The following is a 27,796-nucleotide window of genomic DNA, read 5'->3' on the forward strand; positions in this document are numbered from 1 at the left end:
ATCCGCGATCAACTATATAACTAACATGAACGGGATTATTTCAAATGCGTCTTTCTTTATTTTATTATGAAAATACCTACATAAAACTATTCTATTTTTAATAACGTTTGAGGGCAAAAGGGTATATGGTCATGGTGTTTTATCATGTTTCCCATCTTTACCACCCATAAACAATCTGAACCAAATGTGTTTTACTGAACCCACTCCAAACTATGCCAAAAAGCAGTAGAACTAAAGGATTAAGGAATTTGTAAGTGGAGGATGAAGGAGGAAGAGTAACAACGTCATGTAGGATTTACATAATTCAAAGGAGCCGAGACCTTATTCCAGCAATGGGAAACAGTTGGTGCAGTGCAGTTCATTAAAAGTATTATTTCAAATAAAATAATTACAAACAAATTGAATAATGTACGTTTTTGACATTTGCAAAAGGCATCATTTACCTACTACCACCGCGCAGTCTCACGCCGCGTATTTTTATCAAAATTATCCATTTTATAAAAACGAAATCCATGTTATGACTTATAAAACATTTGCATTCAATGTTTAAAAAACTTTACACCGGATTCGTGCATAAAACTAACAAGTGATTTCGTAATATTTGTTTTAGTATTTTTGATATAATACATCTCCTTCGCAAATAAAACTACCAAACGTGTAAAGAACGAGTGAGAACATTAATAAATTGTCTTCCGTTTCTCGCTTTCGTGGGTCGTTATAAATAGAAGTTGCGCGTCGCAGCGCAGTTACGTATCTCGTTAGTCAGCCTATTATTTTGCGCCTGCGTCATACCAACGCAATGCTTGACTTCATTTGTTGTTCTCTCCGAAACACCACACTTTTGTGAACGTCCATTAGAATAAACGTTCACTAGCATTATCTATTTTCAATACTTAAAGTTAATTTAAATGGTATTTTTAGGATTATAAAGAAAATAGCATTTTTAAACAAATCAATATTATTTCCAATAAATTTATCAGTACATCCACATTGAATGCATTATTAATTTTACTCCATAAAATACAACATAAAAGTCTTCGACAGACGGAAACTAAAATTAAAGAGTATAAGATACAATCTATTTACAGTAAGGTTTAAACACAAAATAAAACATTGAACATAACAAAATCAGTGCAACAATAAAATAATAAATATTTAAAGACTGTGGACTTCAACGTGGTAAAGTTATATAATTCTAGAGATATTATAATAAATTGTTAGTTATACAAGTTTGTTACAAAATTATCTATTGGCCTTCACATCACAGAGCTAAGCGAGCCAGCGCAGCCACGGCTTGACGGCCCCGTGAGTCCGCCACTACAAGTTACAACCCAAAGACAACGCTATCGACAAACGTATGAAATGTCAGAGATGCACGTTAAATGCGCAAGAAAACTGACCGTCGTTAACTGATCATTTTTATTTGTAAATAAGATCTAAAAGACAGTGTAAAAAACACAGGAGCACAAAAAGTCATGCAACCAAGTCTACCTCGATTCTAAAGACTAGAAAAATGCAAACGATTCGAAGAGCAACTGCCAAGTGGTCGACGAGTAAATGCCCACGGTCGATAACCTACGCAATGATATGTAGCGCCACTCGGCGGTAACACACTACAATATTGTAAAACAGTCAACAAGGGAACGGGACGCTCCGCAGTCCCGGCGCCGCTCGGCTGAAAATTTCGATAAACCTCGTACAACAATAATTTTATAACTTAGGACAGTCGTTAGGCCTTAATATAAAATTTACATTTATTTATTATGGCAGATATCAACAATCAATTTATATCTATCAAATACGATACCGACACTTTTTACAGAAACAACACTAGGGTATATACATGCGATAACAACGCGCACCGACACCCGCGGCGCGACGCTGGCGATGGCACTCCGCGAGCCGCGCCCGCCCGCGCCGCCATTATAAACGCATTCACCGGGCCGAAGGCGTGAATTAAACCGACATCTATAACATATTACTAAAATTACTCTAATCCATAAATACACCGAAGCCCTCGGCCGACGACGGCGCGTAATATTCGAACAGGTACTGGAGGCGGCGCGAGTCGGTCCGGAGAGTTCGTGTTCGCTCGTCACGAAGGAGGTTCGAGGGGGAGAGTGAGCAAAGAGTCGAGGGGAGTCCGCACGGCGCGGGCGCGGGCGCGGGCTACGCGTACCCGGGCGGGTCCCACGTGGCCGTCAATCAGGACAGCAGCGGCAGCAGCGCGTAGTACAGGCACGCGGCCAGCAGCGGCACCAGCAGCGCCAGCACGTGCGCGAGGCTGAGGCGCGCCACGGGCTTGTCCTGCAGCTGCGCCAGCTGCGCGGCGAGGCGCGCGCGCTCCTCGGCCACCTCGGCCCAGCGCTCCTTGGCGCGCACCAGCTCCTCCTCGAGCGCGTGCAGCGAGCCGTTGCGCAGCGTGACCTGCAGGCGGCGCTCGTCGTCGAGCCGCACGAACTCGCCGGCGGCGGTGTCGGCGTCGGCGTCGAGCGAGCGCTCGTCCTTCGTGATCTCGGTGACGGCCGAGTCGGTCTCCTCGTCCTCGTCGTCGTAGTCGAGGCGGAACATCTCGTCGATCTCGGCGGAGATCTGGCGCGCGTCGATGTTCTCGGCGGGGGGCTCGTCGGCGGTGTCGACGGCCTTGTCGGCGGTGGGCGCGGGGGCGGGAGGGGAGGCGGGCGCGGGGTCGGGGGCGGGGCGCGCGAGCAGCTCGGCGCGCAGCTCGGCGAGCTCGGCGGCGAGCTGGTCGGCGTCGGCGCGCGTGGGGCGGAAGGCGAGCTCGGCCTGCAGCTCGGCGGCGTTGGACGCGAGCCGCTGGATCTCCGCCAGGTTCGCCTCCTCCGCCACCGTCGACCGCGTGAGCTGGGCCTGCGAACGAAAAATATTTTTAACTGACGTATATGACTGACGTCCACTTTAAATGGAGCTTGACTTTCTATCATTTTTTCTCGCCTAATCCTACACGAATTTTTATTCAATTAATGTAGTTTGTATGCATGGAATATGTACCTAAGTACAAATTGTATACACACATAAAATATAAAAAATACTAAAATTATTACATATAAGAGCACAACTCTTATTCGGAACTCTTATTCTCATAAAAAATGTAATTCAGAATACAAATGATTTTATGAAATTTCAGCTCTCACTTTCTACTTATTTATTGACAAAAATTACAGATCCATAACTCTTATTGCTTGTTTATGATTCATCAGTCACTTAATCACTAACCTTTTATCAAATCTACCTTAACAAACAGAATTTCATTTAAGTATATCTAGAGTAAACATAAATAACTTGTATGATTTTTGCAACATTGAGCGTGACCCAGTTTATTATTTTTGTTTACGCAGACACTGTATGTTGGATGTTTTTAATAAAGTATGTAGAACAAGCAATATTATGTAGCACATTGTATTGATTTTAAATCTTAAATGTAACTTGTGTAGATTTTAATTTTTAATTATATATTATTATGTATAAATATTAGATTATATATTTTGCTAGAAATAGTTCTATTAATAAAGTAATGTAAGCCTTTTTTTGCCTGAGATACAGGAATTATAATTCTTAGTTCAGGCACGTATGTACTTTTACCTATTATAGTTTAATAATAGCCTATTGTTAAAAACTGTCAATAAGTTATTCAATAAAGAATTTATTTATTTATTTATTTATTTACTTATAGTTGAAAAATACAACTGCATTCTCGATTTAATTGTGCTGTCCGTGCTTCCTTCTGATCAATAAATCTCAAAATTTTACTTTTGCTTTTCAGATCTGAGAAGTCATAAAAGCAATGCCCGTAGTGGTTTACGCTCGCAGTACGGCCCTGGCCGCCAGCAGTTCGTCACAGACTTTCTAACCGCTCGCCCTAGCGCACTCCCTGGTGACGCTCAAGGCTAATTACCCCTTAGGCAAGCCGTGGACATAATATTATGCTTCCCACATTAATTTGAACTTTATGTTGTGAAGATACGGTTGAAAACTAGCGGTCAAGTGCTTAATTCAGTCAGTGCCTGGGTATGGGAGTAGTAAGGGAGGGGTGACATTAACATAATATTATGATGTGACAGAGCATACAAATCTGAAGCATATCTAAAGTCTTGCCAGACGTTTGACGTCTCAAAAACACCCTCCCGTTCCACTCTCATAACTCAGGCACTGACTGAGTTAATAGACCTATAATGAAAATATTTTTGTCAGGCCTATTTAAAGCCTTATTGTGCGGTTATAGTTTGATGCAAATGTACGAGAGCTGCCCAGCAACCGCGCGATTATCGCTGTGTGAACCACGCTTAAGGGTTACCTGCAGGTCGGCGATGCGCGCCCTGTAGGCGGCGGCGTCCTCGGGCTCCACGGCGGGCGGCTCGTCGCGCGCGTCGCCCTGGGCCGCCAGCAGCTCGTCGCGGACGGTCCGCAGCTGTTCGTTCTCGGAGCTGGTGGTTGAGGCTAGGTACCTGCAGGTCGGCGATGCGCGCCCTGTAGGCGGCGGCGTCCTCGGGCTCCACGGCGGGCGGCTCGTCGCGCGCGTCGCCCTGGGCCGCCAGCAGCTCGTCGCGGACGGTCCGCAGCTGTTCGTTCTCGGAGCTGGTGACGTTGAGACGCTCGCGAAGGACCTTGATCTCTTCGTTGAGACCGGCCATCACGCGGAGGATGTTTGCGTATTCGACACCAGCTTTACTCTGAGGAAATAAAGAATATTTTTAATAGATACTGTTTTTTATTTATCTTTGCCTATGTAAAAGATATTGCATTTTCTTCATGATAAACTTCCTGCCAGATTGCAAAAGTAGAGGCCTATATCCATACTATTCATAGTACATTACAAAACAATATTCTACGTATTTACGTAGATAAAGAGGCATAATAGTGATGATACTAAGTCAACTAATAATAAAAGAATGAAAGCCATTGCATAACGCAGGCAATAAATTCCAGTCTAACACAAAATATATCACACACCACTGCAATGAAGTAAATAACAGCGCCATCTACACTAGTTCAAAGAAAATCACTGGAGCTATGGAAGTAACAGATAAAGATTTATAGTTGTTGCAATTCACGAAGGCGAGTGAGCTTTACACGTGGCTCGCTACTTTTCGTTTTTCATAAGTTTTGATAGACATTGCACTGTCGTTATGTGTATGTACACGTACACACACAAGTAAAGCTCACTCGCCTTCGTTGGTTGCAAGAACTATAGCTCAATCGAATGGATTATTAACTCTATATTGTTTTAAGCTTTCATGGTCACTATCATAATTATTATTACTGACGGGGTTGCTACAGTGCCGAAATGTCGGAAACTCAAAATTAAGGAACATGGTAGCAACCCCGTCAATAATAATAATTAGGATTATTAACTCACCGGCGATTCCTCCCTGTTGTCGGACTCGCTGTAGGTAGAGTTGGCGTTGTTGTCGGGGCGAAGCTCCCCGTCCAGCGGGCTGGGGCTGTCTTCGTGTCCTGGCTCTGCAACGGAACATCATCATCAGCCGGGCTAGGACGCGCGCCATGACTCTTATCGACGTCAAAATGTACGGGGAAAATCGATAAAATGGCGTGATAACCGATTATCGCAACGCGCCTCCGAGGCTTACAGGTCATTTAGTCCGTAGGAAAAGATCCCTTTTCTGATGTACCAGAGGCAAATTGAGGATTTGGCTTACACTGCCCACGCTGGCGAGCAGCCTGACGCTTAGTTAAACTTAACACAGCTTACAATTATTAGAAGTAATTGGCTCATTTTGCTGCGTGTGAAATCGAGTTAAAATGAGTTTGAAAAAAATAAAGGCATATTTTATGAAAAATCTCTCGATCTGCTCTTTGATTTACGTTTTATTTATTAGATCCGTGAAGAAGGCAGCGTCAGAGAAACTTTCTGAAATTACTTATTTGATTTTTAACTTTAATAATCGATATTATAATTGCAGAAAATACTATACATACCATGGTTAAAAACATATATTAATCAGTAGGTATGACATCTACTAAATACAAATATTAATTAAGAACGACTAAGATTGAGTGAAGCCGAACAAAAGTGATTTAATTTGAGTACATCCATAGTATTGATGTAGTTGAAATTGACTGAAGACAAAGAGTTCAGACTAAAAACAATAATAATGGTCGTTTTGCCGCACCCTTATTCTTACTTCTACTAAACTCAAATAACTGCAAAGTTTTCGCAAAATCCTTTGAAAGAATTACCAAAATTACCATGATTCAAACGCGATTGTTTCTCATCGTCCGTGCAAGAGTCGGGCTCCCCAGACTTTTCCTCGCCGCTGCCTCCGACGCCGCCTTCTTCCGCCTGTTGCTTTTCTGCATACAAAACATCTACATCACTTTAAAATTCTATCTAAAGTCCAAACGTTAGAGTTCACAATCCAAAGCACAAGCAACTTTGCCTTTTACGAATATTAATAGCGCGTAAAAAACGAGGTCACTCACCCCTGGCTTCGGAGTTGTAAATGTTGTTCTTTTTCAGTATCAAATCGAACTCTTTTGCCGACTTGCCCTCAGCAGATATCACTTTTATGCCAACCTAGAAAGGAGAGATGTAAATTAATATCGCAAGGAAAAAATACACATAAACTTGTACGTTAAACTCTTCAGAATTAAATTATGAATAAAAATACTTTGCGACGGCAAGCTTTGAGAAATAAATTGAGTTTCCTTTTTATTTATTAATCCAATAACTGTTATTTATAACTTTTATATTATAAAGGTTATGATACAAAATGTTGGCATAAGACAACAAATTAATAAAACTACAATGAGCGAGTCTTGTCATAATTAAGGCCAGATTTCTAGACATTTTGCTTATGAAATATAGGTAATTACAGTGCCCAATTCACGAGCAATTAGGTGTAAGATTTAGACAAGCTATATTTTCATGACGAGTGCACAAAATATTGAGGCACATGTATCGTTTAATATACAGGAATTGTTACTACGTGCGTGCCTTATTGTTTAACTTATTGCCACATTGTTTTTAAATAAATACCAGAGTATTTTTATACAAAATTTTGCTTACTTAATAATGATTTTGCCATTCCCATGACAATTCAGTCTTGGTTGATTTAGAGCCCTATATTTTGTATACAATTATACATATTTTGGAGTAAAATGAGGTATATAGCATAGAGTTCTTAGGTTAATTTATGCTACACAAGAACATGTCTAGCCCATCAACTGCCAGTACATATTAATCAAGAGCAACATAATCGCATGCTGAATTTCACGCTCCATTAAGCGCGTAATACTGTGAGAAAATATGCAAGTGCAATGATCCAGTTGTTTCCGACAGCTCAAGCGATGGAATATTCCCTTCAGATAATATCGATGCGACGTAATTAGGTTCTGGATGTTGAAAGTAAATAATTATAATTCTGATGAAACATAAAATTAACTAACTAATCATCATAATCTTTTCAGCCACTCCCAATGATTTCCACAATGACCGGTTGGTAGTGGCCTGCGCTTTCCTGCTAATTTCATGAGGTCTTTGTTTAATTAACGAACTATCGTGTAATATAATTAAATTAAGGCCCGATACATTGGCGTCGGCAATGGCAGGTGGCAGTTTAGGCCCGTTTTCCACCAAGGCGGAGCGGGACGGAGAAGAGAGGATATGTGTCGGGCGGACTAATTCTTCTATAGAATTTGACAGCGGCGGCGGTGCGGCGCGGAGCGGTGCTGTGCAGAGCGGAGAGATGTAGAAATAATTAAATCTGATTGGTCATTCAAAACACCTCTCCGCTCTGCTCCGCCTTGGTGGAATCGGGGCCTTATGGTAGTCTAAAGCCAGGTCTCCAGCGCGTGTTTTGCCCTACACCAGTGTTTTTCAACCTGTGGGTCGCGACCCCCGCGAAGCCTCTATAGGGGGGGTCGCGAGAGGTCATAAAAACTGCCTAAGTAAAAAAAAATTCTTATAAAGACAGATTAATCCGAAATCTAATTATGCAAATGTTGTCTAGATTGAAGTATTCTGTCTCTACAAACATCTTTGCAACATTATAAAATGCATAAAAAAAATTGCGAACAGTCGTGAAAAAGGTTGAAAAACACTGCCCTAGACAATCAACAAACAACGTCATTTTTTGTAGGCAATTTTGTTGAATGTTGATAATGTTTTTGTTGATTGTTTAGGGCATAACACGCGCTGGAGACCCGACTTAACAGAAGCATGTGAGGACTAACCTTGTTGAGAAGCTGTTGCGGCAACAGCAGCTTGATGTAGTCAGGCAGCGCGCGCACGGCGTCTTCGAGAGAGCCGCCGCGCTTCGCCTCTTGCAGTTTGTTACTGTCGGTGCTGAGAACCAGCATTTTGGCTTCGCCATTTTGTACTGAATACTGTAACAAGAATATTTTGATTATGAATCTTGGTCGCCTAATGCGCTTAGACTAGTTGCTAGACGATTGTGCTAGTGTCATTGGTCAAGGCGTTCACTATGTTAGCACAGAGAACCCACTAAGCGGTCATTATCATGAACCGCATAGAAACTGTTCGCGGTGGTGGAGTGGCGCAAACAATCGCCTCCCCTTCAGGACCAATTAGGGTCTGCGTCCTAAGCCCATGAAATAACGTTGAAATCGAATAACTACATTGGCTTAGACACGGTAAGTAATACTATCTATACATACAGTATTCCAACTCGGCCATATTTTTGAAATAAATGTCAATAGCCGCGTGGTACTCACAGAATGACAACATGCGATAGGGCTGCCCACCTACAGTAATTACATCTGCCTACTTAGAATTTCTATCTATTTTTGTGAATGTTTTGTGACTGTATTTTTTTTTATTTGACAAACAAAATACTTTGTGAATGGAATATGATAAAAATGCGTGTTGTTTTGTGATTAGTAGATTTCAGTCAGTTTCAGTTACTTTAATTTCAGGTTGGCGAAGTTGCGGGCAAAAGCTGGTTTTATACAATATAATTTTCATTTCAAATCAAACTGACTGAAAATGACAATTTTTGACAGTTAATGACTAGTTTTTGACCAATTTGACCGTAAATGACGGTCAGTCAAATTGACTTTAGTCATTTTCAACACTAGTTCACCGACGTCCGTTCGTTACTGCGGCACATTCGTGACACCCCCGACTTTTGCATCCCGAGGTTTGAAATTCGAAGGAAAGCTCGCGTTTCGTGTGTTTATATACGGTACTAGCTTTCCGCCCGCGGCTTCGCCCGCGTGGAATTTTGTCTGTCACAGAAAAACTTTATCGCGCGCGTCCCTGTTTCAAAAACCGGGATAAAAACTATTCTATGTTCTTTCCCGGGACTCAAACTATCTCTATTCCAAATTTCATCAAAATCGGTTGCGAGGTTTAAGCGGGAAAGCGTAACAGACAGACAGACAGACAGAGTTACTTTCGCATTTATAATATTAGTTGGGATGATATACGGTAGCTTAGTGGCGCAAACATTTGCCTCCAGCTCCTCTACTAGACCACTCACCGCCTCAACGGACTTTGCGCCTTAAGCCTATGAAATAAAGTTGAATTCGTCAGTACTCACTGCCAGCGGCAGGTGGCTGCGCACGGCCAGCTCACGCTCCTCCGCGGCGCTGATGGCCAGCCGCGCCGCGCACATCTTGCGCTCGCACCGCGCTGCCAGCTTCTGCGGGACACAAAATGAAATATGTGTTAGATTATTATACATTACATCAGATTAGGGGCAATAATTAAAAAAAATCAGTAAAATACGGGTGACAAATACATTATTCATCTTATAGCTGATTTTTCAATCGTCAGATACACATATTTAAACTGAAGAATAAACTTGTCATTTTGACATATTTCCCACACTGAAACTGTCAATATGCCAAACTTATTCTTCAGGTAAAGGTAATCCGGCTATTGAAAAATCAGGCCTTAGTAAGAAAAGCTAAAATTCACATAAAAATCTTTTTTGTCAGGTTTTTAGACACCTCTCGAGATCAGCTGTGTATAGCTGTATGCGCCCCGGAAGGAACCACACGTTGACTAAACAAAGTCAGTATGTACCATGCAGGGTCACTCTTCAGCTGCACCTCATGCTTGCACTTCACTTTGCACGTGAACCACGAAAACATTTGAAACTTCGCAAACGTTGATGAGAGTAGCCCTGCTGCTACTATGGTTCGGTACTAATGTACAGCAAAGTAAAGTTGGAAAGAACAATGGCAGGCATGGTACCCAGTAAAATTGAAGATGTACGGAGTTGATTTCTTGATATTATATACTCGATACTTGGACACTTATTTTACGTATTTTTATGATTTTCCACAACTTTCGAGAATAAAGAAAACATAACTTTTGTTTTCATTTGAATACTGCTAACAAAACGCTTACCTGAATATGCAATAATAAAACGCAATAGGACCCTTTTCTTTAGGGCCGTAACCTACAACTATTTTATTCAATCAGATAATTCGATTATCGATTAACTTACTTTACCAATTATTCAGATATCGTTTTAAGATCTATAAAACCATTGATACAATCAACAAAGTGAATATAATTATCGGTTTAGCTCTATTTATATTCATTTTAATAATATATTATGCTAATTAGATTTATGAGGAATAAATGGAGGCTATTGATTATTATCGATTACTCCAATGTATCGTACATTGCATTACGTCAAGGTACGTCACGCGACTGACATACAAGTACAACAACTGTCAAATCAGTTCTTTGTTTACATTCCATCGTTTGGTGGTTTTCCAACGTTTCGTCGTCTCGGTGTGATCATAAAGTGCTGTTTATGGTATACCTACCTACTTGCAAAGTAAAGAACAGTCGAGTTGAGAGCACCCTATGCCTCCCCCTGTCTTTTCTTTAGTATTGTGATACTATCTTAGCGAAAGGATGCTTGTTTGTGTATTGTGATCTGTTTGTAACCATGTCTCTTCTACGCTGCATCAACTGCGATATTCGAGTGACTCGAATTAGGCGGCATCTACTCCTGGAAGAGAGTGAGGCTCTTACAGAAGTTATGAGACTGTGAACATATCCAAGAGAGGTAAGAGAAAGATTTCAAACTTCATTGTTTTAAAAGCAATAAAAACCGCTTTTCATCAGTTTTATCCTCAGTACGTTAGTATTCAAAAATATTATAGTTATTACATTGGGAAATGTACAGATTGTCACCAATGGTTTATTGAAATATCCATTGTCGGTAGAATGTATTTAATCCAATTTCAATCATATCAAATGAGTTGACTGATCTTGGACTGAACATTTTATCAGCTAAAGATCTATTGACAAGTTATTTGGATATAATTCACTGCTGGACTGATTTCAAAAATCCTTTCTCGAAGATTTTTAGGCTAGTTATTTATGTATATTATCACTTCTCCTTTTTTGTTTCAGATCACAAACACTGACTATTTGCCATGCCTCTTGGGAACTTGGAAATGCTCAAGTCACTGGAGCAAACATTGTTGAGAATCAAGAGAGGCTAATTGGTCTTCACAACATTTGTGTAGGATGCGGCCGCTCGATTTTCAGTCAGTTCTCGCACAATATTGAGAGAAACTCCTACAAATGAAGAAGGCCCAATAGTTGCTATTATATCACAGTGGATACATCCAAGACAGGTAAATGTAATACCATAATTGGCAATATCTTAATTGGCTTTCGTTATTTAATTATACTATTGTTACACAAATGCGAAAACAGTAAATGGTGTATATGTAGTTTCTTAAGCAGTGGTTTTTAGACTGTTATTGTTTCACTGTATGTTTTCCGAACAAAATAAAATAAATAAATAATTGTCTCTGTTCTGTGTGTCCGTACAATAAATATGTCTTTATATACGTTTTTTTTAGAATAACTAGGATTTGATCTATATTGTTATGTTTTAGATTACTCAAAGTGATCAAGCATGTACCGCATGTTGGTTACGCGCTCAGAGAACTCTCCGTCGTCAGCAATTGGTTGATGAGGCCAGAAACATAAATGAAGAATTAACAACATGTGTCAATTGCAACAAAGATTTGTTACATAGCAATGGCTACTTATTGAGAAACGAAGACGAAAATGTCATCAACATCATTAAAAGCTGGATATATCCTAATAATGTAAGTACTTTAAGAAAGAAGAAAAAGGTCACTTTTGTTGAAAAATAATGTGAACATTTCACTATTAAATGAATTTGTTTTTTTAGATCAACCTCATGGATAGTATTTGCCATGCTTGTTGGCAACTTGCAAATGAAGCAGCACGGCAAGGTTCTGAGTCACCAGAGACTGCATCCCAACCGTTGGAGACAGATGACCCTCCTGACTCACATGAACTACAGGAAGATAATCATGAGGAGGCGTGCCATCATAGGATATTGTTGCAACTGTATTGTGGGTTTGAGGACAGTAGGGTGTTGCTCACATGTGATGAGTATCGTATGGTATTTAGCCTATGCTCGTCACTTAGACAATATATCACCACCTGCACAAGTGTTAGATGGAATTCTTGTAAGAATAAACATTGAATAAAGCAGTATATTGATTTTAACTTTTGTTTTTATTTATTAAACTTCTTGATAGCATTATTATGTTGACTTGAATAAAAGTTCCCCATTAAAGCCTTGTCTATTTTATGAATGTGTATAAATAATAATCTTTAGAAAAATAAAGATAAAAGAATATCTCTTGTTTAGGCGAGCACTCGCGATGCGTATTATCTAATGAGCATCAATCCAACAGAAAGTAACTGCCTTTAAAATCATCCTGAATAAAAGATAAAACGATAATATTATTTTGATCACTTCGTTGTTTTAAACATTATTATTTTTTTCTGTCAGTATCAGTCAGATTAAACATGTCAAAAAATGACAATTGACATTTAAAACGTTTTGTTCTCCATGTTCAAGCGTTCTGTTAACCTTCAAAGCGTTTTGTTAACCTTGTTCCGTATTATCATAACATTGAATTTATCTTTTTATTCTTAAGTTGTAGAAATATGGTATGATTACATTTTTTGTTGTATAAATCAAGACAAAGAAATTGGTAATATTTTCATTGTCGTACACTCCGTCTAAAGACGGTACCAACACTACATAGGTTTCTGCCAATGTTCTTTTGTTGCAAAATCGCATATATCACTTTGACATAAGGCGCAGTTACCTGTAGCTCGGCGAGCGCGTTGTTGGCGGCGAGGCGCAGCGCGCAGTTGTGCTGGTGCAGCGCGGCGGCCTCGCGGCTGCGGCGCTCCAGCGTCTCCTCCAGCGCCAGCCGCTGCTCGTGCGCCGCTCGCAGGCTCTCTGGCGCCGCTTGAGGTGCAGTTACCTGGAGCTCGGCGAGCGCGTTGTTGGCGGCGAGGCGCAGCGCGCAGTTGTGCTGGTGCAGCGCGGCGGCCTCGCGGCTGCGGCGCTCCAGCGTCTCCTCCAGCGCCAGCCGCTGCTCGTGCGCCGCTCGCAGGCTCTCTGGCGCCGCTTGAGGTGCAGTTACCTGGAGCTCGGCGAGCGCGTTGTTGGCGGCGAGGCGCAGCGCGCAGTTGTGCTGGTGCAGCGCGGCGGCCTCGCGGCTGCGGCGCTCCAGCGTCTCCTCCAGCGCCAGCCGCTGCTCGTGCGCCGCTCGCAGGCTCTCTGGCGCCGCTTGAGGTGCAGTTACCTGGAGCTCGGCGAGCGCGTTGTTGGCGGCGAGGCGCAGCGCGCAGTTGTGCTGGTGCAGCGCGGCGGCCTCGCGGCTGCGGCGCTCCAGCGTCTCCTCCAGCGCCAGCCGCTGCTCGTGCGCCGCTCGCAGGCTCTCTGGCGCCGCTTGAGGTGCAGTTACCTGGAGCTCGGCGAGCGCGTTGTTGGCGGCGAGGCGCAGCGCGCAGTTGTGCTGGTGCAGCGCGGCGGCCTCGCGGCTGCGGCGCTCCAGCGTCTCCTCCAGCGCCAGCCGCTGCTCGTGCGCCGCTCGTAGGCTCTCTTGCGCCACTTCCTGGATGCAAATAAACACATTGTTTAATAGGATGACTCCAAACTTTTCAGATAGTACTTAGAGATGTAATAGTCAACAAAGGTTAGAGAGATTCAACATTAGCTAACACGAGCGTGCCGTAAAGACGGTGACAAACTTCTGCAGCACGAGATGGGCAGCAGTGTCTGCTTGCGAAACCTATAAAAAAGTGCGCTTGCTAACCTGCCTACCAAGCATAGCGAGTATTGGTATCTACCCCCTATGGTAAACGATGATAATACGAGCGTGTGCACGCGCATGAGCAGACGCTGCTCGCCCACGAACAGTTCCCAGGCCGCCTGCGCTCGCTAGTGTCGGTCACCTGGTAGTTCCTCTTGTCGCTGAGCAGCTGCGCCACGTGGTGCGCGTCGGGCTGCTTGCCCACGGACAGCATGGTCTCGAGCGTGTGCACGCGCATGAGCAGACGCTGCTCGCCCACGAACAATTCCCAGGCCGCCTGCGCTCGCTAGTGTCGGTCACCTGGTAGTTCCTCTTGTCGCTGAGCAGCTGCGCCACGTGGTGCGCGTCGGGCTGCTTGCCCACGGACAGCATGGTCTCGAGCGTGTGCACGCGCATGAGCAGACGCTGCTCGCCCACGAACAGTTCCCAGGCCGCCTGCGCTCGCTAGTGTCGGTCACCTGGTAGTTCCTCTTGTCGCTGAGCAGCTGCGCCACGTGGTGCGCGTCGGGCTGCTTGCCCACGGACAGCATGGTCTCGAGCGTGTGCACGCGCATGAGCAGACGCTGCTCGCCCACGAACAGTTCCCAGGACGCTTGCGCTTCGGCGCGCGTTCGCTCAACGCACTCGCGAAGCGTGCGCAGTCGGTTTTCTAAAGACGCCTCACGTTGTATCGCTTCCTGAAACATAAATTATGGCAAACGTTAAATACAGTCTTCAGGTTCGAGTAAATGAACAGTTTTCAATAATATTTCAACATGGGACTAAGGTAAAAAATTCCACTAAAACAATAACGATTGTGGAAACCACATAGTCATGAGTCACAATAGTAATGCCTTTCATTATCACTTCACCACCCACACAGTTTACATAATAAAACACAGATTCCCACGGTCTGGCTCACTGGATAATTATTTAATCATTAATTGTTGTGTTTTAAATTTAACTGAGAAAGAATTACATACCTGGACGAAGTTGTTAAGCTGGTATAGTTCTTTGAGGTGTAGGGGCGTCGTCATCGTAGGATTGAAAGAGAGCTTCGCTTCTTTGCCATCGGGGTGGTATAACTTCAAGAGGGCAACCACAGGCGGGAACGTATTCTGCAATATTTTAAATTATTTTTTCAGTATCAAATTATTAAGCTACACCACTCGTACAATCGGATAATAAATACTATTGGAGAGAAGTCATGTTTTGATAAGATAATGCATCTATTAATTACCGTTTAAAAGTCGTACTACGTATCTTCGATTTTTATGACGATAAAAATAATCTAAAATAACAACAAACGAAGAATATTTTACAGTAGTTACTAATAACTAGATAATGTACAGTTTGCTAATTAAATGGAATACAAAATAAGGAAAATGTACCGAAAACGAGTCTACTATTCTTTTCCATACAAGGAATGTAACGTTAACGTGCCACATAATTTGGCACGAAATTATTCCGGCGCCAAATAGGGCTTCGGCGAAATACAGACGTTTCTACACGTTACGTTTCCCTTGTTAGCGTTGTAGTTAGGTTAAGGGTCTTCGCTAAAATTCGCGCGATTGAACATTTTTCCCGTTTTCTCAACATTGTTCATTGATGCTATGCTCCTATTGGTCATGCCTTCCTCGATAAATGGGCTATCCAACACAAAAATTAATATTTTTTCGAAAAGGAACCAGTAGTTTACGTGATTTGCACGTTCAATCAAACAATCAAATTCTGCAGCTTTGCTTTCAATTCCCATGAAATTATTAGCGTTTCTATAAACGTTGACGTTTGTAGACAATGTCCCGGCTCTAACATTTTCGCGGCACAATGCGACTCACGTCACGCTGCGATTCGGCGCTTTGATGCAATATTGCACGTGTGTGGCTAAATAACAATGCTTTTATCACTGTACCGCTACTCGGCCCAAAACAAATCATAACGCTATTCGATACCATAGCATTTTTACTAATGATAAATTTAATTTTATTTACGAAACTAAAAACAACAGATTACCATTTACAAACTTCAATTTATCACTACTACACATACAGGCTAAGTAGTCTACAAAAACACCTCCTTTTTTTGGGAAATCGTTAGCTTAGTATCTATGAACATTATGTGAAATAAAAAAAAAAACATTCTGGTAAAGTCATTTGAATAGTTCCTGCATTTTTAGCCCGCATTGTCTTTGTTAAAGTTTTTTAACTACAAGCCATATTTTACCAGGCGTTTGTAAACAGTTACGACTAATTTACTTGACGAACCAGAACGAACGTTGAAAGAAAAGTTAATTGCTCAAAAATATTGACCTACAAAATGTCCTGCATGCCGCGTCCATTGCAACGCAATATCATAATAACGTCGAATATAAAACTTATATCATTTGCCTATTTACAAATGACCTCATACTTGTTAACAAACAAACATGATTTATAACGTATTATCAGACAGAGCGCTAAAGTCGGCAGGAATATTTAGTATACACCGTTGTCCTAATTACTATTTTATATACGTGATAGGTATTTTGTTTAATTCTTCTTCTAATCTTCTATTTTAATATGAGACCGATTTTTGTAAGGACGACATCAAACGAAACAAAATGGCATATTATGTGGTAAAAGACGCTATTTTGCAACAAAAAATATAATCTACGATGTTGTCACCTGAGAAGTGACATACAGACTTATTTAGAATATAATTCTCAGTCAGCAACATGCTTATAACAAAGACGAACTGTAATAGAAAAGGGGAAAAACGTAGATAATAGTCTTTCAATAGGGAAAAAGTTGTATTCGTTAAGTACCGTCTACAACAAAGTATATTTATTGTTCGTTCTGCAGAAACACAAGCACCTAAAAAATATAGAACTCACCTTCTCCGAATTGCCCACGGCATTCTCCACGACCGGTATGCCGAATTGCACCACGTCGCCAGAGAACACCTCGTGAGGCTCCTGCTCCTTCGATATCGAGCACCGGTTGTTGTTGATGAACGTGCCATTGCTGCTCTGATTGTCCTGAAAACAAACAAACATCGCGTAACTAAGGGCTAGAACACACTGATGTGATATGATTAATGATTGTGACATCATCTACGTCAGATTATCATGACTACAGTTTCCACGGTTTGCTCTTTTTTTCAGTATACGAGAATCGGTACTAAACCAAAGTCTGTGTTAATTCGAACGTCATCTTTTTATAAACATACTCCGGTAAAAAACTGAATGCATTTCCAGACAATATCTTATGACTTAGCTACAGCTCGGTTGAATTCATTTGACACCTTAGGTCGATGACTGTGGGCATTGTCGCTTCATACCGACCTTGTTACTTGGTGCCATATAAATCAATTCAAATTGGTTGCAAACAACAATATGTATCAATAACCGACCACATTATGTCCACTCTTAGTAAGGAACTGGTGTTGATTCTGCAAGATCATCCACAGTTAAATGTATAATATACCTTTACGTGATTATTTAGTGCTATCACTGGCATAGTTCACTGTTACACTCAAGTGAAATAGTGTAACATGCGCTTAACGTAACAATAGCATACCGAACACCTAGTGACGTGTGACAAACGACTCTTGCCGACTTCGTCGCATGTATTAAAGCGGCATTATGTAACTTATGTTTGTAGGGGAAGCCCGGGCAGCACGAATACCTTAAGAAAAGTGGCAAAAAAACCACATAAATATGCAATCAACAACAGTCTATTAATTAATAATTTGTATCTTAGGTAATCATCTTTGGAATTGCAAAGAATAAACTTAGAAACTTAAACAAATTCTACAATAAAAACGTCATTAAAAAAAAAAGTTCCAATTATCCATTTTGCCCGACCCCCCTGGGCAAGACGGATATGTACAGTAATAACTGCTTTAATCATTGCAATCATCACAATAATAACTGCCTATGCCTGAATATAAGGTACAATCCTCGTGTGCCCACTTCTTGCATTGATGGCACTCTATCCAATCCTCGGTAGGTGGTTCAGTGTATTCTTCTGAGCACACAACATAAATATTTTGTTTGCTCCATCTGATTTTTATTTTTGGACATTTTTCCTATTGACAAGTCTTGTTTGGAAGTTCTTGTTTTCAGATGTGTGGTTTTGTTAGGGCCTGCTTTTCAGTTATGGCTGTCTTTACCTATCCGTTTTGCCCATATCCGTCTTGCCCAAAGCACCAATATTTAAAAGTTGTATACCCACCCGTTAAATTTCTACCGGTGAAAAAAAGCAACACACACAAATTAAACTTAATTTGACATGCAATCAACTAAACAGAGTCTTTAAGTCAACACTTAATACGTAATACAAGAAATCAACACACATACCTTGCCAAAAATCGTAAGAAAACAGCCAAAAACTTTTGATTTCGAATTGACAATAAGTTCACGCACGTATTGTTTTGGTGGAACTATCATGGCGTGGCTGTGTTGCTGTTTTACAGACCCGCAAACGTCCAGTAGCGCCATGTGTTGTAGGTTTTTAGTAAAATCGATTATTCTTCTTACCCACATTATGCTTCTTGCCCGGGCTTCCCCTACACGTATCATTTTAAATATGGAGAATTACATGCAATAAGTAGCGCCATAGTAAACCAGAAGCAGAAACTTATGTTAGAGGTACAGTCAGCGTCAAATAGATCGTGACACCCAAAGTAGCCAAAAAGTTCGCAACACATATTAATTGCAACTATTTGACACTGACTATTAGTGAACTGATATGAAAATTCATTCAGTCTTTATTTCATAGTGAATCAGCGGAACGGCAACCAATCTAATAAGTATTTCAATACCCACGTCTGGTATCTCGTATAATGGCAATTTTCTCACTGAAGGACATGAGAATCATTAATATTCATAGACAACTTTTTGATGACAGATATCCAGATTCCAATGGCCTCGTGAGTTCAACGTGCTTAACCCGGCGCCAATGACGTGAAAATAATTGCAAAGACGATGACCCCGGGTCATATTGACCCACATTTCATCGATAATTTTTCAGGAAATTGTACAAGTAATCTTAATTTTAATTACTGTCTATGTATATAGGGTTCTTTACTGAGCTAATCAAACAAAAATAAAACGAATATATGAAATAAATATTTTTTTATGAATTTTTAAACAAAACATGAAAAAATCTTGTATAGAAACACATTTGAGTCTATATTTTTTGTTTTTGGTAAAGATTTTTAGTATTAATAGGAATCAACAATGTTATATAGTGAAAAAGAGATAAAATCAACTTTTAATATGCAGATACAATGAGATCAGTCTTCTACTTCATCATTCAGAGCCATGGAACTGCTGCAACTGGTGCAGTATGTAATCAAATGGTCTGGGCATGTAAATGTGGCATGTCGCACTTGCCGGCGTCGTACTAATGCAAGTTCGAGATTATCCGAAGACTGAGTCCCCATTACTTGCGTCCTTTTCACATTCGTTGCCATTTCTAAGTTCTGGCTATTATAGCCTGAAATTCTTCAATCTCGGAATCCGGCTCTTCCAGCAACGCTACATTCTTGCTGGGTCATTTAACAAAGACATTTTGACTAAAACTTAAAAAAGAACAACATAAGCTAGCACTAAACACAAAACAAGCGAATAAAAGTACAATATGAATCACCGCGCCACCGATGACGCCGGGTCATAATGACCCGTTTTAATTTGAAGCCTGTGTAATTCGCTACGCAAGCGGAGTCACAATACGTTGACTGAAGGAATGGATTTAGGGAGGTTCTATCTCCAGCTATACGAACGCTCGAACCACAAAATGGACGCAAAAAAAAATTATGAACGTTTGAAAATGCCTCGGGTCAAAATGACCCAGCGTCATTGACGCCGGGTTAAAGTTTATATACGATCCAGTTTATAGCAGGTAAGTATGTTCGATTTTCGCAGATTGCATTCTAATAGTCTTGTATTGTATCCTTGCAACACGGCAGAACGAGACCTGGAAGCCTGTTTGTCAAATTTACATAACGTGTCACAAGTATAGTATGGATGAACAAGAAATTATTGTAATTTACAACATCAATCGTCTGAGCAGAAATTAACAATTTTATGATATTTATGTTTTTCGTCTGCACAACATCAGTATTGCCAGTATTGCTGATATTGAAATCAATGTCATAAATCAGAACTCATTAATTTAAATACTTGATAAAATAGAGTTATATTAACCATTCCCTATACAATCGTAACTATCTGTAATGTTGATACAATACAAAATTGTTTTAAACAAAACGGTGTTATCGCTTCAACTATTTTAACCTGCGAAGGACGACAGTAACATCCGCAATTGAGAATGTTACTAGGTATTCAAAATCACTTGAAACCTATGTTACAGTTAAGCTTTTACATTTACAAATACATTAGTTTTTATTTCATTCAAAAATACCCAGTAGTTATGATTTTATAGGCATTCAAAGTTCGCTTATATATTGAGTCCCGCCGACGGTCACGTGACCCCGCGTGACGTACATTCACAGTGTCCGCTCACTAGAAAACGGATATAAACATACTTAAATACATTTTTTTTTGTAAATACAAACTTATTATACATATTAACACCCAGACCCATCACAGAAATTAAAATTGAACCAAACCCAAACTTGATGCGATTGTGTCGTTTTATTGCGAATTACCTTCCAGCTCCATCATCAGACCCTGATTACTATATAGAATTAAAATACTCATCAATACAAAACGAACGAGCCCAAACTCGATGCATTTAAGTCGTTTTATTATAGAGTTCCTATGGCCACCTTCCAGCTCCATCATCAGATCAGCTCCATGTCATCATAATATTGCATGGTCATCCAAATCACATGTGTTTGCGAAATTTCAGCTTAATCGGTTGCCTGGAAGTGGGTCTTAATTCAGCTTGCAAGATTCCACCCATACAAATATGAGCCAGTCACTGTAATATGACGTCACGCGCATAAAATGGCGGGCCGCCCGCCGCCCGCACTTTTAAAATTCAATATCTTGGAAACTAATTGACGTGTCGAAATAATTCTTTCACGTGTATTTTTTATTTTTAACAGAGAATACAGAAAGCTAAAAAACAAAATTAGTGAACATTCTTAGAAAAACAGTATATTTATATTGTTAGCCGCTAAAAATATAGAATAGAAACTTAGCATCAAAACACCGTATGAGTGCACCTGATAAATTCTTTTGTGTGTGGTGAATTAGGCACCGTGCATCCAGTGTTTACCTAAGGACAAGTTTACATTGCATTCGTTGCAATAAGCCCGATTGTTAAACATATTTCGTTATGATAAAACTCCACACGCTCGTGTTAAACATAAAAAATAATAGCTTGAATTAATCAGCGATGATTACGATGCGAAATAAGTAATAAATAAAAATAACAATATAGTAAAATCGTGTTAAACAAAATAGGATTTTTTTAGTAAAGAAGGAAATCAACATTATTTTGCAGAATAGTAATGTGACATGGTACGTAATTGATGTCTGTTGTGGTGTTGCCAACCTGAAAGTCACAATTTGTTGTACTGAATGGCCTTCATCAAAATCCCACACTATAGCAGCTTTCAAGTACGAAGTGTAGATAACTTAAAACAATAGATTCAGTATTGACGAGCAGAGCAAGCTGAGATCCGGTAGCGATGCAGCTGACCTTAGGAACGACCGGACACTCCAAAACGAATGTCGACTAACAACCTTAAGACTAGAGAAGTAGTTTTGTAAACTGAATCAAATTAGCACGAGACACCAGCCGCACGCGCATAGAAATCGCCTGTGGGCGGAAGTAGTGAGAGTCGAATGCGCGTTATTGGGCCTTACCACACAACCAGTCCAAGGTTCTTTCATAATTCTGAATGTAGGATGATTCGATGACTTCAGTGTCGTAATAGTACCGTCTCGTCAGCAACAAACGACCGTTTTGCCAACTCATATTTGTTTGTATAGTGATATACACGATTGAGTAAATATTTTGTTCGCATAAAAACAATAATAGTGACCGTCAAGGATATTTTAAATAATTGACAATTAACCATGCCAACCTTGACGTGTGTGGAATCACGAGATGTGAGAACTGAGTAGGTACCCGAAAGTCGCTGCGCATATTATACATGAAAAGAACGCAATTATTCTAACACAGCTCACGACTGCTCAAAGCTGTGTTTATTATAATAAATTAAAATCTATTTGTTCCTTTGATATTTGTAACAAAGTACAAAATGTACATTTCAAAAAAACTTTGATGTTTGCACAATCACTTATAAATCATCATCAGCATAGATTTTATGAACAGGCAGTACAGGCACGTCTGTCGCAATCTAATTTTAAATTGTCACGTCTTGATAATGGACTTGAGTTGGAACACATGGGTATCATAGAGATTCTTTAGATATCATCCACTTTCTTCCGAGCTGATTCTTAGAAACTATCTGTGTAATATTGTGTGAAATAAGGCCCTGAAGAATGTGAATCATTCTATTTCACTTTGCTCTAATTGACATTCTCCTTGCGATATCTGTCTGAGGATCGTAAGCCGTGACTTCATCGACGGAAACTGTTCATTGGGACTCTATTTCTCTTTGCCGGTTGTTCAAGGAAAACAACAGTCAATAGCAAGTTCCTTATTAGTAACTTGACGGCATAGTCGGATAAATCGGTTGTCTGCACCATATGGACTTATATGCCTATATCCTATATCTCAATAGCAAAATGAGAATCCAATAAAGACTCAATCAAAGGACATGAGATACATACTAAATAGCAACACGGTCTATCTCAAACACTTGTTGCGGATGCGAGTCTCCCGATCAATGACAGCGTAGTTTTTAGTTCGCTGCCTTCGTGAATGGTGTGCCATTAAAAGCAAATACTGCCTAAACCTTATCAGACGGAATGAGCATATTATTATACTAATGCGTTATAAATAGTATGTATTAATTACTCACCACGAGGTAAAAGTGGCCTTTGTCATAATAGAGCGTAGCGTGGTGTCGCGAGAGCACTCGGCACTCGAATATTGTATTCGTTGGGCTGGGCGTCGCACGATACACGTTGCGTCCAATCTGAAACAATAACATGAACCGAACATCAATACAATGCAACAACAGTTTAACTTTCCCCCGGGACAAACATGCCTTCACTGGTTGGGTTTTTATTGGCGGTCAAGCTGTAGATCTTGGCTACTCAGGAGTTGCAGCGGTGGAACGAGTGGTGGGAATAGTCCCGTACAGTGCAACAAATATCTTACTAACAAGCTGTCTCATTAACTATGATTGGTGGATATGTTTCGTCTAATATAGCAATGATGGCATGATAAATCTCAATAGGTTCAACGTTACTACATTTGCAAGTTACACAGCAAACAGGGCTTCATAAAAAAAAAGATTCGTCATAAAACAAAATTTAAGATGGACAATCCGAACGAAGAGAGGATTGATCCTGGAATGGTTGAAAGCTGAACATCCAATTGACACTAATTGGCAGAGCCAAAGCAGTTAACGTTGCTACAGCTATTCACGGGACTATTATGTTTAAAATATTATATCGTAGGTATGGTATTTTGAACTTCACAAACCTAATCAGTGTAAAACACTGCGCTATCATTTCTCGTCGTCATAAACACAATATTTCCACGTTAGACCAAGTCACTGTCCATGTAGTCTGGATTGTTTATAAAAACATGAACCAGAAGCAAGCAGACTTTCTACCATGAAACCGGCTGTGCTGTGGCAGGCCTATTCTCTGTTTGTACTTGCGTTGTAAAAACCTTGCAACTTTTTAATGGATAGGCCTATCATACGCAGTAGTAGCATTCGCACGCCTTTTACAAACAACATGTCTATTTTTGTCGACAGATTTATGTATAGGTATCGCGTAATAGAGATACTTTTCTTGAATGGAGTTTATGTAGCTGTGTAAAAACATGACCATTGTACATAAGGGGAAACAAACAGTTGTGATGATTGCATTGGATAACGGAAGACACCATCACAGTTCACAGAAGTAGGTGGATGTCTCGGTTGCATAATACCTTTGTTATTGACTCAAATCACGTTTACGTTACATTCATAATTACCCTAACACACGCACCGCATCTATTGACTCACTGTCCGTACTGATGCCTAGCCTTATGGCAGGGAACATAAATACCAGAACGGTATTGAAATTAATCGTATTGTAAGTATACGCCGTGTGGGAATGGAAAAGTAACAGAGCTATTTTAGGGCAAGAAGTGCACTTATCAGTCTAATGTATTATCAGTTTACCAATAATAAATACAAATTATAGGTAGGTAGTACCAAAAATAACTAAATATGAATCATACGCGCGTCCAGCGTATCCGGAACGTCAACAGTTCTTAGTTTTTGCACTATAGAAAGAAATTCTCGATAATCTCTAGGAAAGTGAGAGAAGTTTAATTTAAACCGATAACCTTATATCGCAATGAATAAAGCCGTTCGTCAATCTTGGACAGCGCCAGCCGACAATACAGTATTGTTTAATCGCACATTTCCTGTTCAAATAACATGAAACTGATAATATTTCCGTCTAGCCCACGGCAGATGCGCGGTCAGAAATAGCATAATTTAATCTCATTGAATTTAATTGCTAATGCACAATTGCCGTCTCGAGCACCTCGGGTCAGGCCAGGCTGAGTCATACGTCCACACACCCTCGCCTCAGACTGGCGTGGCTGGATTGCATACAAAGTGACTTATAGATAAATGCATAGGATGCGACGCAATTGGAACTGTTAAGCAGGGCTGCGAGACGCCCGCCTCATTTAACACTTGTTGCTTGGAAATTCTTTTGTAGTTAATAATAAATAAATCATACTGTCATTGATTAAATTCTTTAAGATATTGATATACAGATAACAGAAGATCAAAGGGCCGCTCTGGCGGCTCCGATTGTTAAGTTTATCATCTTCTAAAATTTAAGTACATAGTTAAATAGGCTTTAATATTTTTACACCTGTGCACACTGCTGCTGTATATTATTAGCAATGTATAAATGTAATAAAGTTTGATTCATTAGTTATTTAGTTACATGGGGTGAATGAAATTAAGATGCAAAACAATATCCATTTGTCTGATAAGTATAAATAATAGTACCTAATAAAAGTTATTGTTCTGCAGTATGATTGTGATCATAACTTTGCCAAGTGGTGAGACAAGTCTACAGAGGTCATTGACTTGACTGAAGTGTCAATACCTGCCTATATCTGGATAACCCATTGGAATTATCTATTTCTATAGTACTGATAGTGATAAGATAAAGATAATAATCTATCAAAATTGAAAGTAATAAAATTTATACATTTTGAAACAAATTGCAAATTAAAAATAGTAAATAGGCATAATACTTATTATTAGCCCAAAATCATTAAGTACTAATACTATTTAAATGTCTGTCAGTTTGTTGAAATTATTATTTTTCTTTTTGTTGATGGTGATTGAACTTGCGTTTTTTATTCACCACTGTGGGAACTTGAAAATATTTTGATGGCTTTGATGTGAAAATGTGTCAAAATTATCAATTTATTTAACCCATCATGTGTTAAACCATGTTAAAATGTATGAACTAAATAAAATAAAACAAAAATAAAATTTTAAAAAAGCTACAAAAACATTTTTTAGAATTTAGGTCAGATACAGAATGAGGAAGAACAAATAAAGAACAAAACAAAATAAAAAACAAAATAGTGAACGAACAACAAATAAAGAACAAACAAGAACAAAATAGTGTCTGGGACCCATAAGAAACTTCAAAAGGGTAGTCTGTTTGTTGTCACATAGGTACCTATATGAAAATAATCTACTTATCAGATTTGAACTATCATTTAAATGTGTTTTAGTGTGGAAATCTTTGTGAGTAAAATGCTATTATTTAAAATAATATCAAATGATAAAATATCTTAAGTGCCAGGAGATAAAACCTTAAAAAATAGCATGATAAAGATCTGTTCCTCTTGTTAGAGATAGCCAGTAAAGGAAAAAAATAAGTAGGTGAGTTAGCTAATGCAACAAAAATTTACAATTTGATCACATGACTAAATCACAACAGATTACCAACATTTAACTTAGTATGGACTTCTTCTGATAGTAAAATTTTACTCATATTTCCCTTCTTAACTGCTTATATTTAGAAGATAAATAAATACATCAAATAGTAGATGATCTATGTTATCTAGTTTGACAAAAGAGCAGCGCACTTGCTCAGGCATTAGTAATGGCATACTCAAGAACACTATGAATACCTATAAACACTATAAAATGGTCTTCAAACTTCTGGTTCAATTATTATACCAAAAGCAGTATTTATAAGTTTAAATCTTAGCAAAGGAAACAAGAAGTCCATAACGACACACAGAATACATTTTCTATTGGTAGTTGGTACTAGGTTTAGGTATCGTCTGTTTTGGTTTGTCACCTTAGTGTAGGCTCTACTACATTTTTGCTATCAGTGATAGCTGAAAAAAATATGTTGGTTTAAGTATATCTTAGTACTTTTACATTTTCAATAAATGTAGCAGACGTCCAAAATCTACCTATATTACATACCTACCAACACCCAGCTGCAATTGAGTTAAATTTTAGAAGCTTATTCCATATGCTTTCATGCTTTGTGATAACACTTGAATAAATAAACATGACCCCTAGTTTCTGAATTGAGATTTCTAGCTTGACTGTGCTCATTTTTACATAGGTACGAACAAAATACGAAAGTTCATACATTGAAAATGAGCTAAAATATCAATTCAGAAACCGGGGGTAACTTTTGAATTTTGAACATGGGTTTAAAAAACTCTAATTTCAAAAAGTATTCAATAGTTAAGTTAATTTTGTGAAATTTGTATGGTTTTGAAATAGTATAATGATAAGTTATAGCTACTATGAGCAAAGTTAAGGAAACTGAAACAAGATAATAACCTAAAATTTTTAAATGTTTAGTTGTGGAAATTTTTACCTTGACTGGCTGTTCCAAAGTAACCCGCCTTTCATCAAATGGCAACGAATTTGAATGAGGAATGAAGACTGCCCTGGGTACACCCACGTCTTGGTTGTTAGGTGGATCTGGTCCAGGTGTCCAATTGTAATCCATATTCTTTATCGTGTTGTTCATTATTGGTTTAACTTTCTTGCTCTTTGCTATCACCATCGCATAAACCGCTCCCTGGAGTCAGCATCCGTGCCCCGTACAGCAACAAACGAGCACCACATCGAATGGATTTATAAGCAATCACTTGCTATGGCGAAAGATGAACACTATTCACTGCCATCTTGAAGTCTAAATTAGCTCGAATACAACAGCAAAACCTTTAATAAAAACACCTCAAAAATATTGTTACACTGGCAAACTGAAACACCATTATTTATGAAACTTGATTCCTTTTCCTTTCGTCGACGTATCGACGAATATTTTAATTTCAAGGAAACTTCCAATTGTTACAAAAACGACTATTATTTAAAAAACAAGAACTATTTAAAATTATACCTTCGCCCGAATTTCTAAATTATTTCGTTACGAAAAGGCGTTTAGTCGAATTTCTCATTTGAGGAACTTACGAAATGGGCCATGGGCGCAAGAATCGGACATTTGTTTTGTTGAGTGAGGGAGTGAAATATTCAATCGCTATTCAGCTGTTCGCTTCTTTTTTGTTATGTCAATCGGATAAATACTTCGTGA

At 39.6% G+C, this 27,796-nt stretch overlaps 2 protein-coding genes and 1 long non-coding RNA gene across 5 annotated transcripts; 1 reads left to right on the forward strand and 2 right to left on the reverse strand.

Annotated features, from left to right (window-relative positions):
* Window positions 1-940: 940 nt before the first annotated feature.
* On the reverse strand, window positions 941-14,405 carry LOC135075242 (uncharacterized). Its single transcript, XM_063969615.1, has 9 exons — window positions 14,270-14,405; window positions 13,132-13,929; window positions 9,543-9,644; window positions 8,215-8,367; window positions 6,463-6,556; window positions 6,229-6,333; window positions 5,378-5,481; window positions 4,316-4,691; window positions 941-2,871 (listed from the first exon to the last, which is right to left on the reverse strand). The coding sequence occupies exons 1-9, from the start codon at window positions 14,363-14,365 to the stop codon at window positions 2,096-2,098; spliced, it is 2,604 nt and encodes an 867-aa protein (XP_063825685.1). The 5' UTR covers window positions 14,366-14,405; the 3' UTR covers window positions 941-2,095.
* Window positions 10,492-12,520, forward strand: LOC135075582 (uncharacterized). Its single transcript, XR_010258059.1, has 4 exons — window positions 10,492-11,030; window positions 11,381-11,607; window positions 11,875-12,090; window positions 12,177-12,520. It is a non-coding gene; the product is annotated as an uncharacterized LOC135075582 (long non-coding RNA).
* Window positions 14,401-27,796, reverse strand: LOC135075253 (sarcolemmal membrane-associated protein). Of its 3 annotated transcripts, none has more exons than XM_063969634.1 (6): window positions 27,676-27,796; window positions 27,077-27,426; window positions 23,053-23,169; window positions 16,979-17,122; window positions 15,090-15,224; window positions 14,401-14,804 (listed from the first exon to the last, which is right to left on the reverse strand). In XM_063969634.1, exons 2-6 carry the CDS (start codon window positions 27,266-27,268, stop codon window positions 14,424-14,426), a joined length of 969 nt encoding a protein of 322 aa, XP_063825704.1. In that variant the 5' UTR covers window positions 27,269-27,426; window positions 27,676-27,796; the 3' UTR covers window positions 14,401-14,423. The 3 variants fall into 3 exon arrangements, with proteins under 3 accessions (XP_063825704.1, XP_063825703.1, XP_063825702.1); XM_063969633.1 differs by having other exon boundaries at window positions 27,605-27,796; XM_063969632.1 differs by having other exon boundaries at window positions 27,077-27,796.

Source organism: Ostrinia nubilalis, chromosome 10 (assembly GCF_963855985.1).
Source record: "Ostrinia nubilalis chromosome 10, ilOstNubi1.1, whole genome shotgun sequence".
Taxonomy (NCBI): domain Eukaryota; kingdom Metazoa; phylum Arthropoda; class Insecta; order Lepidoptera; family Crambidae; genus Ostrinia; species Ostrinia nubilalis.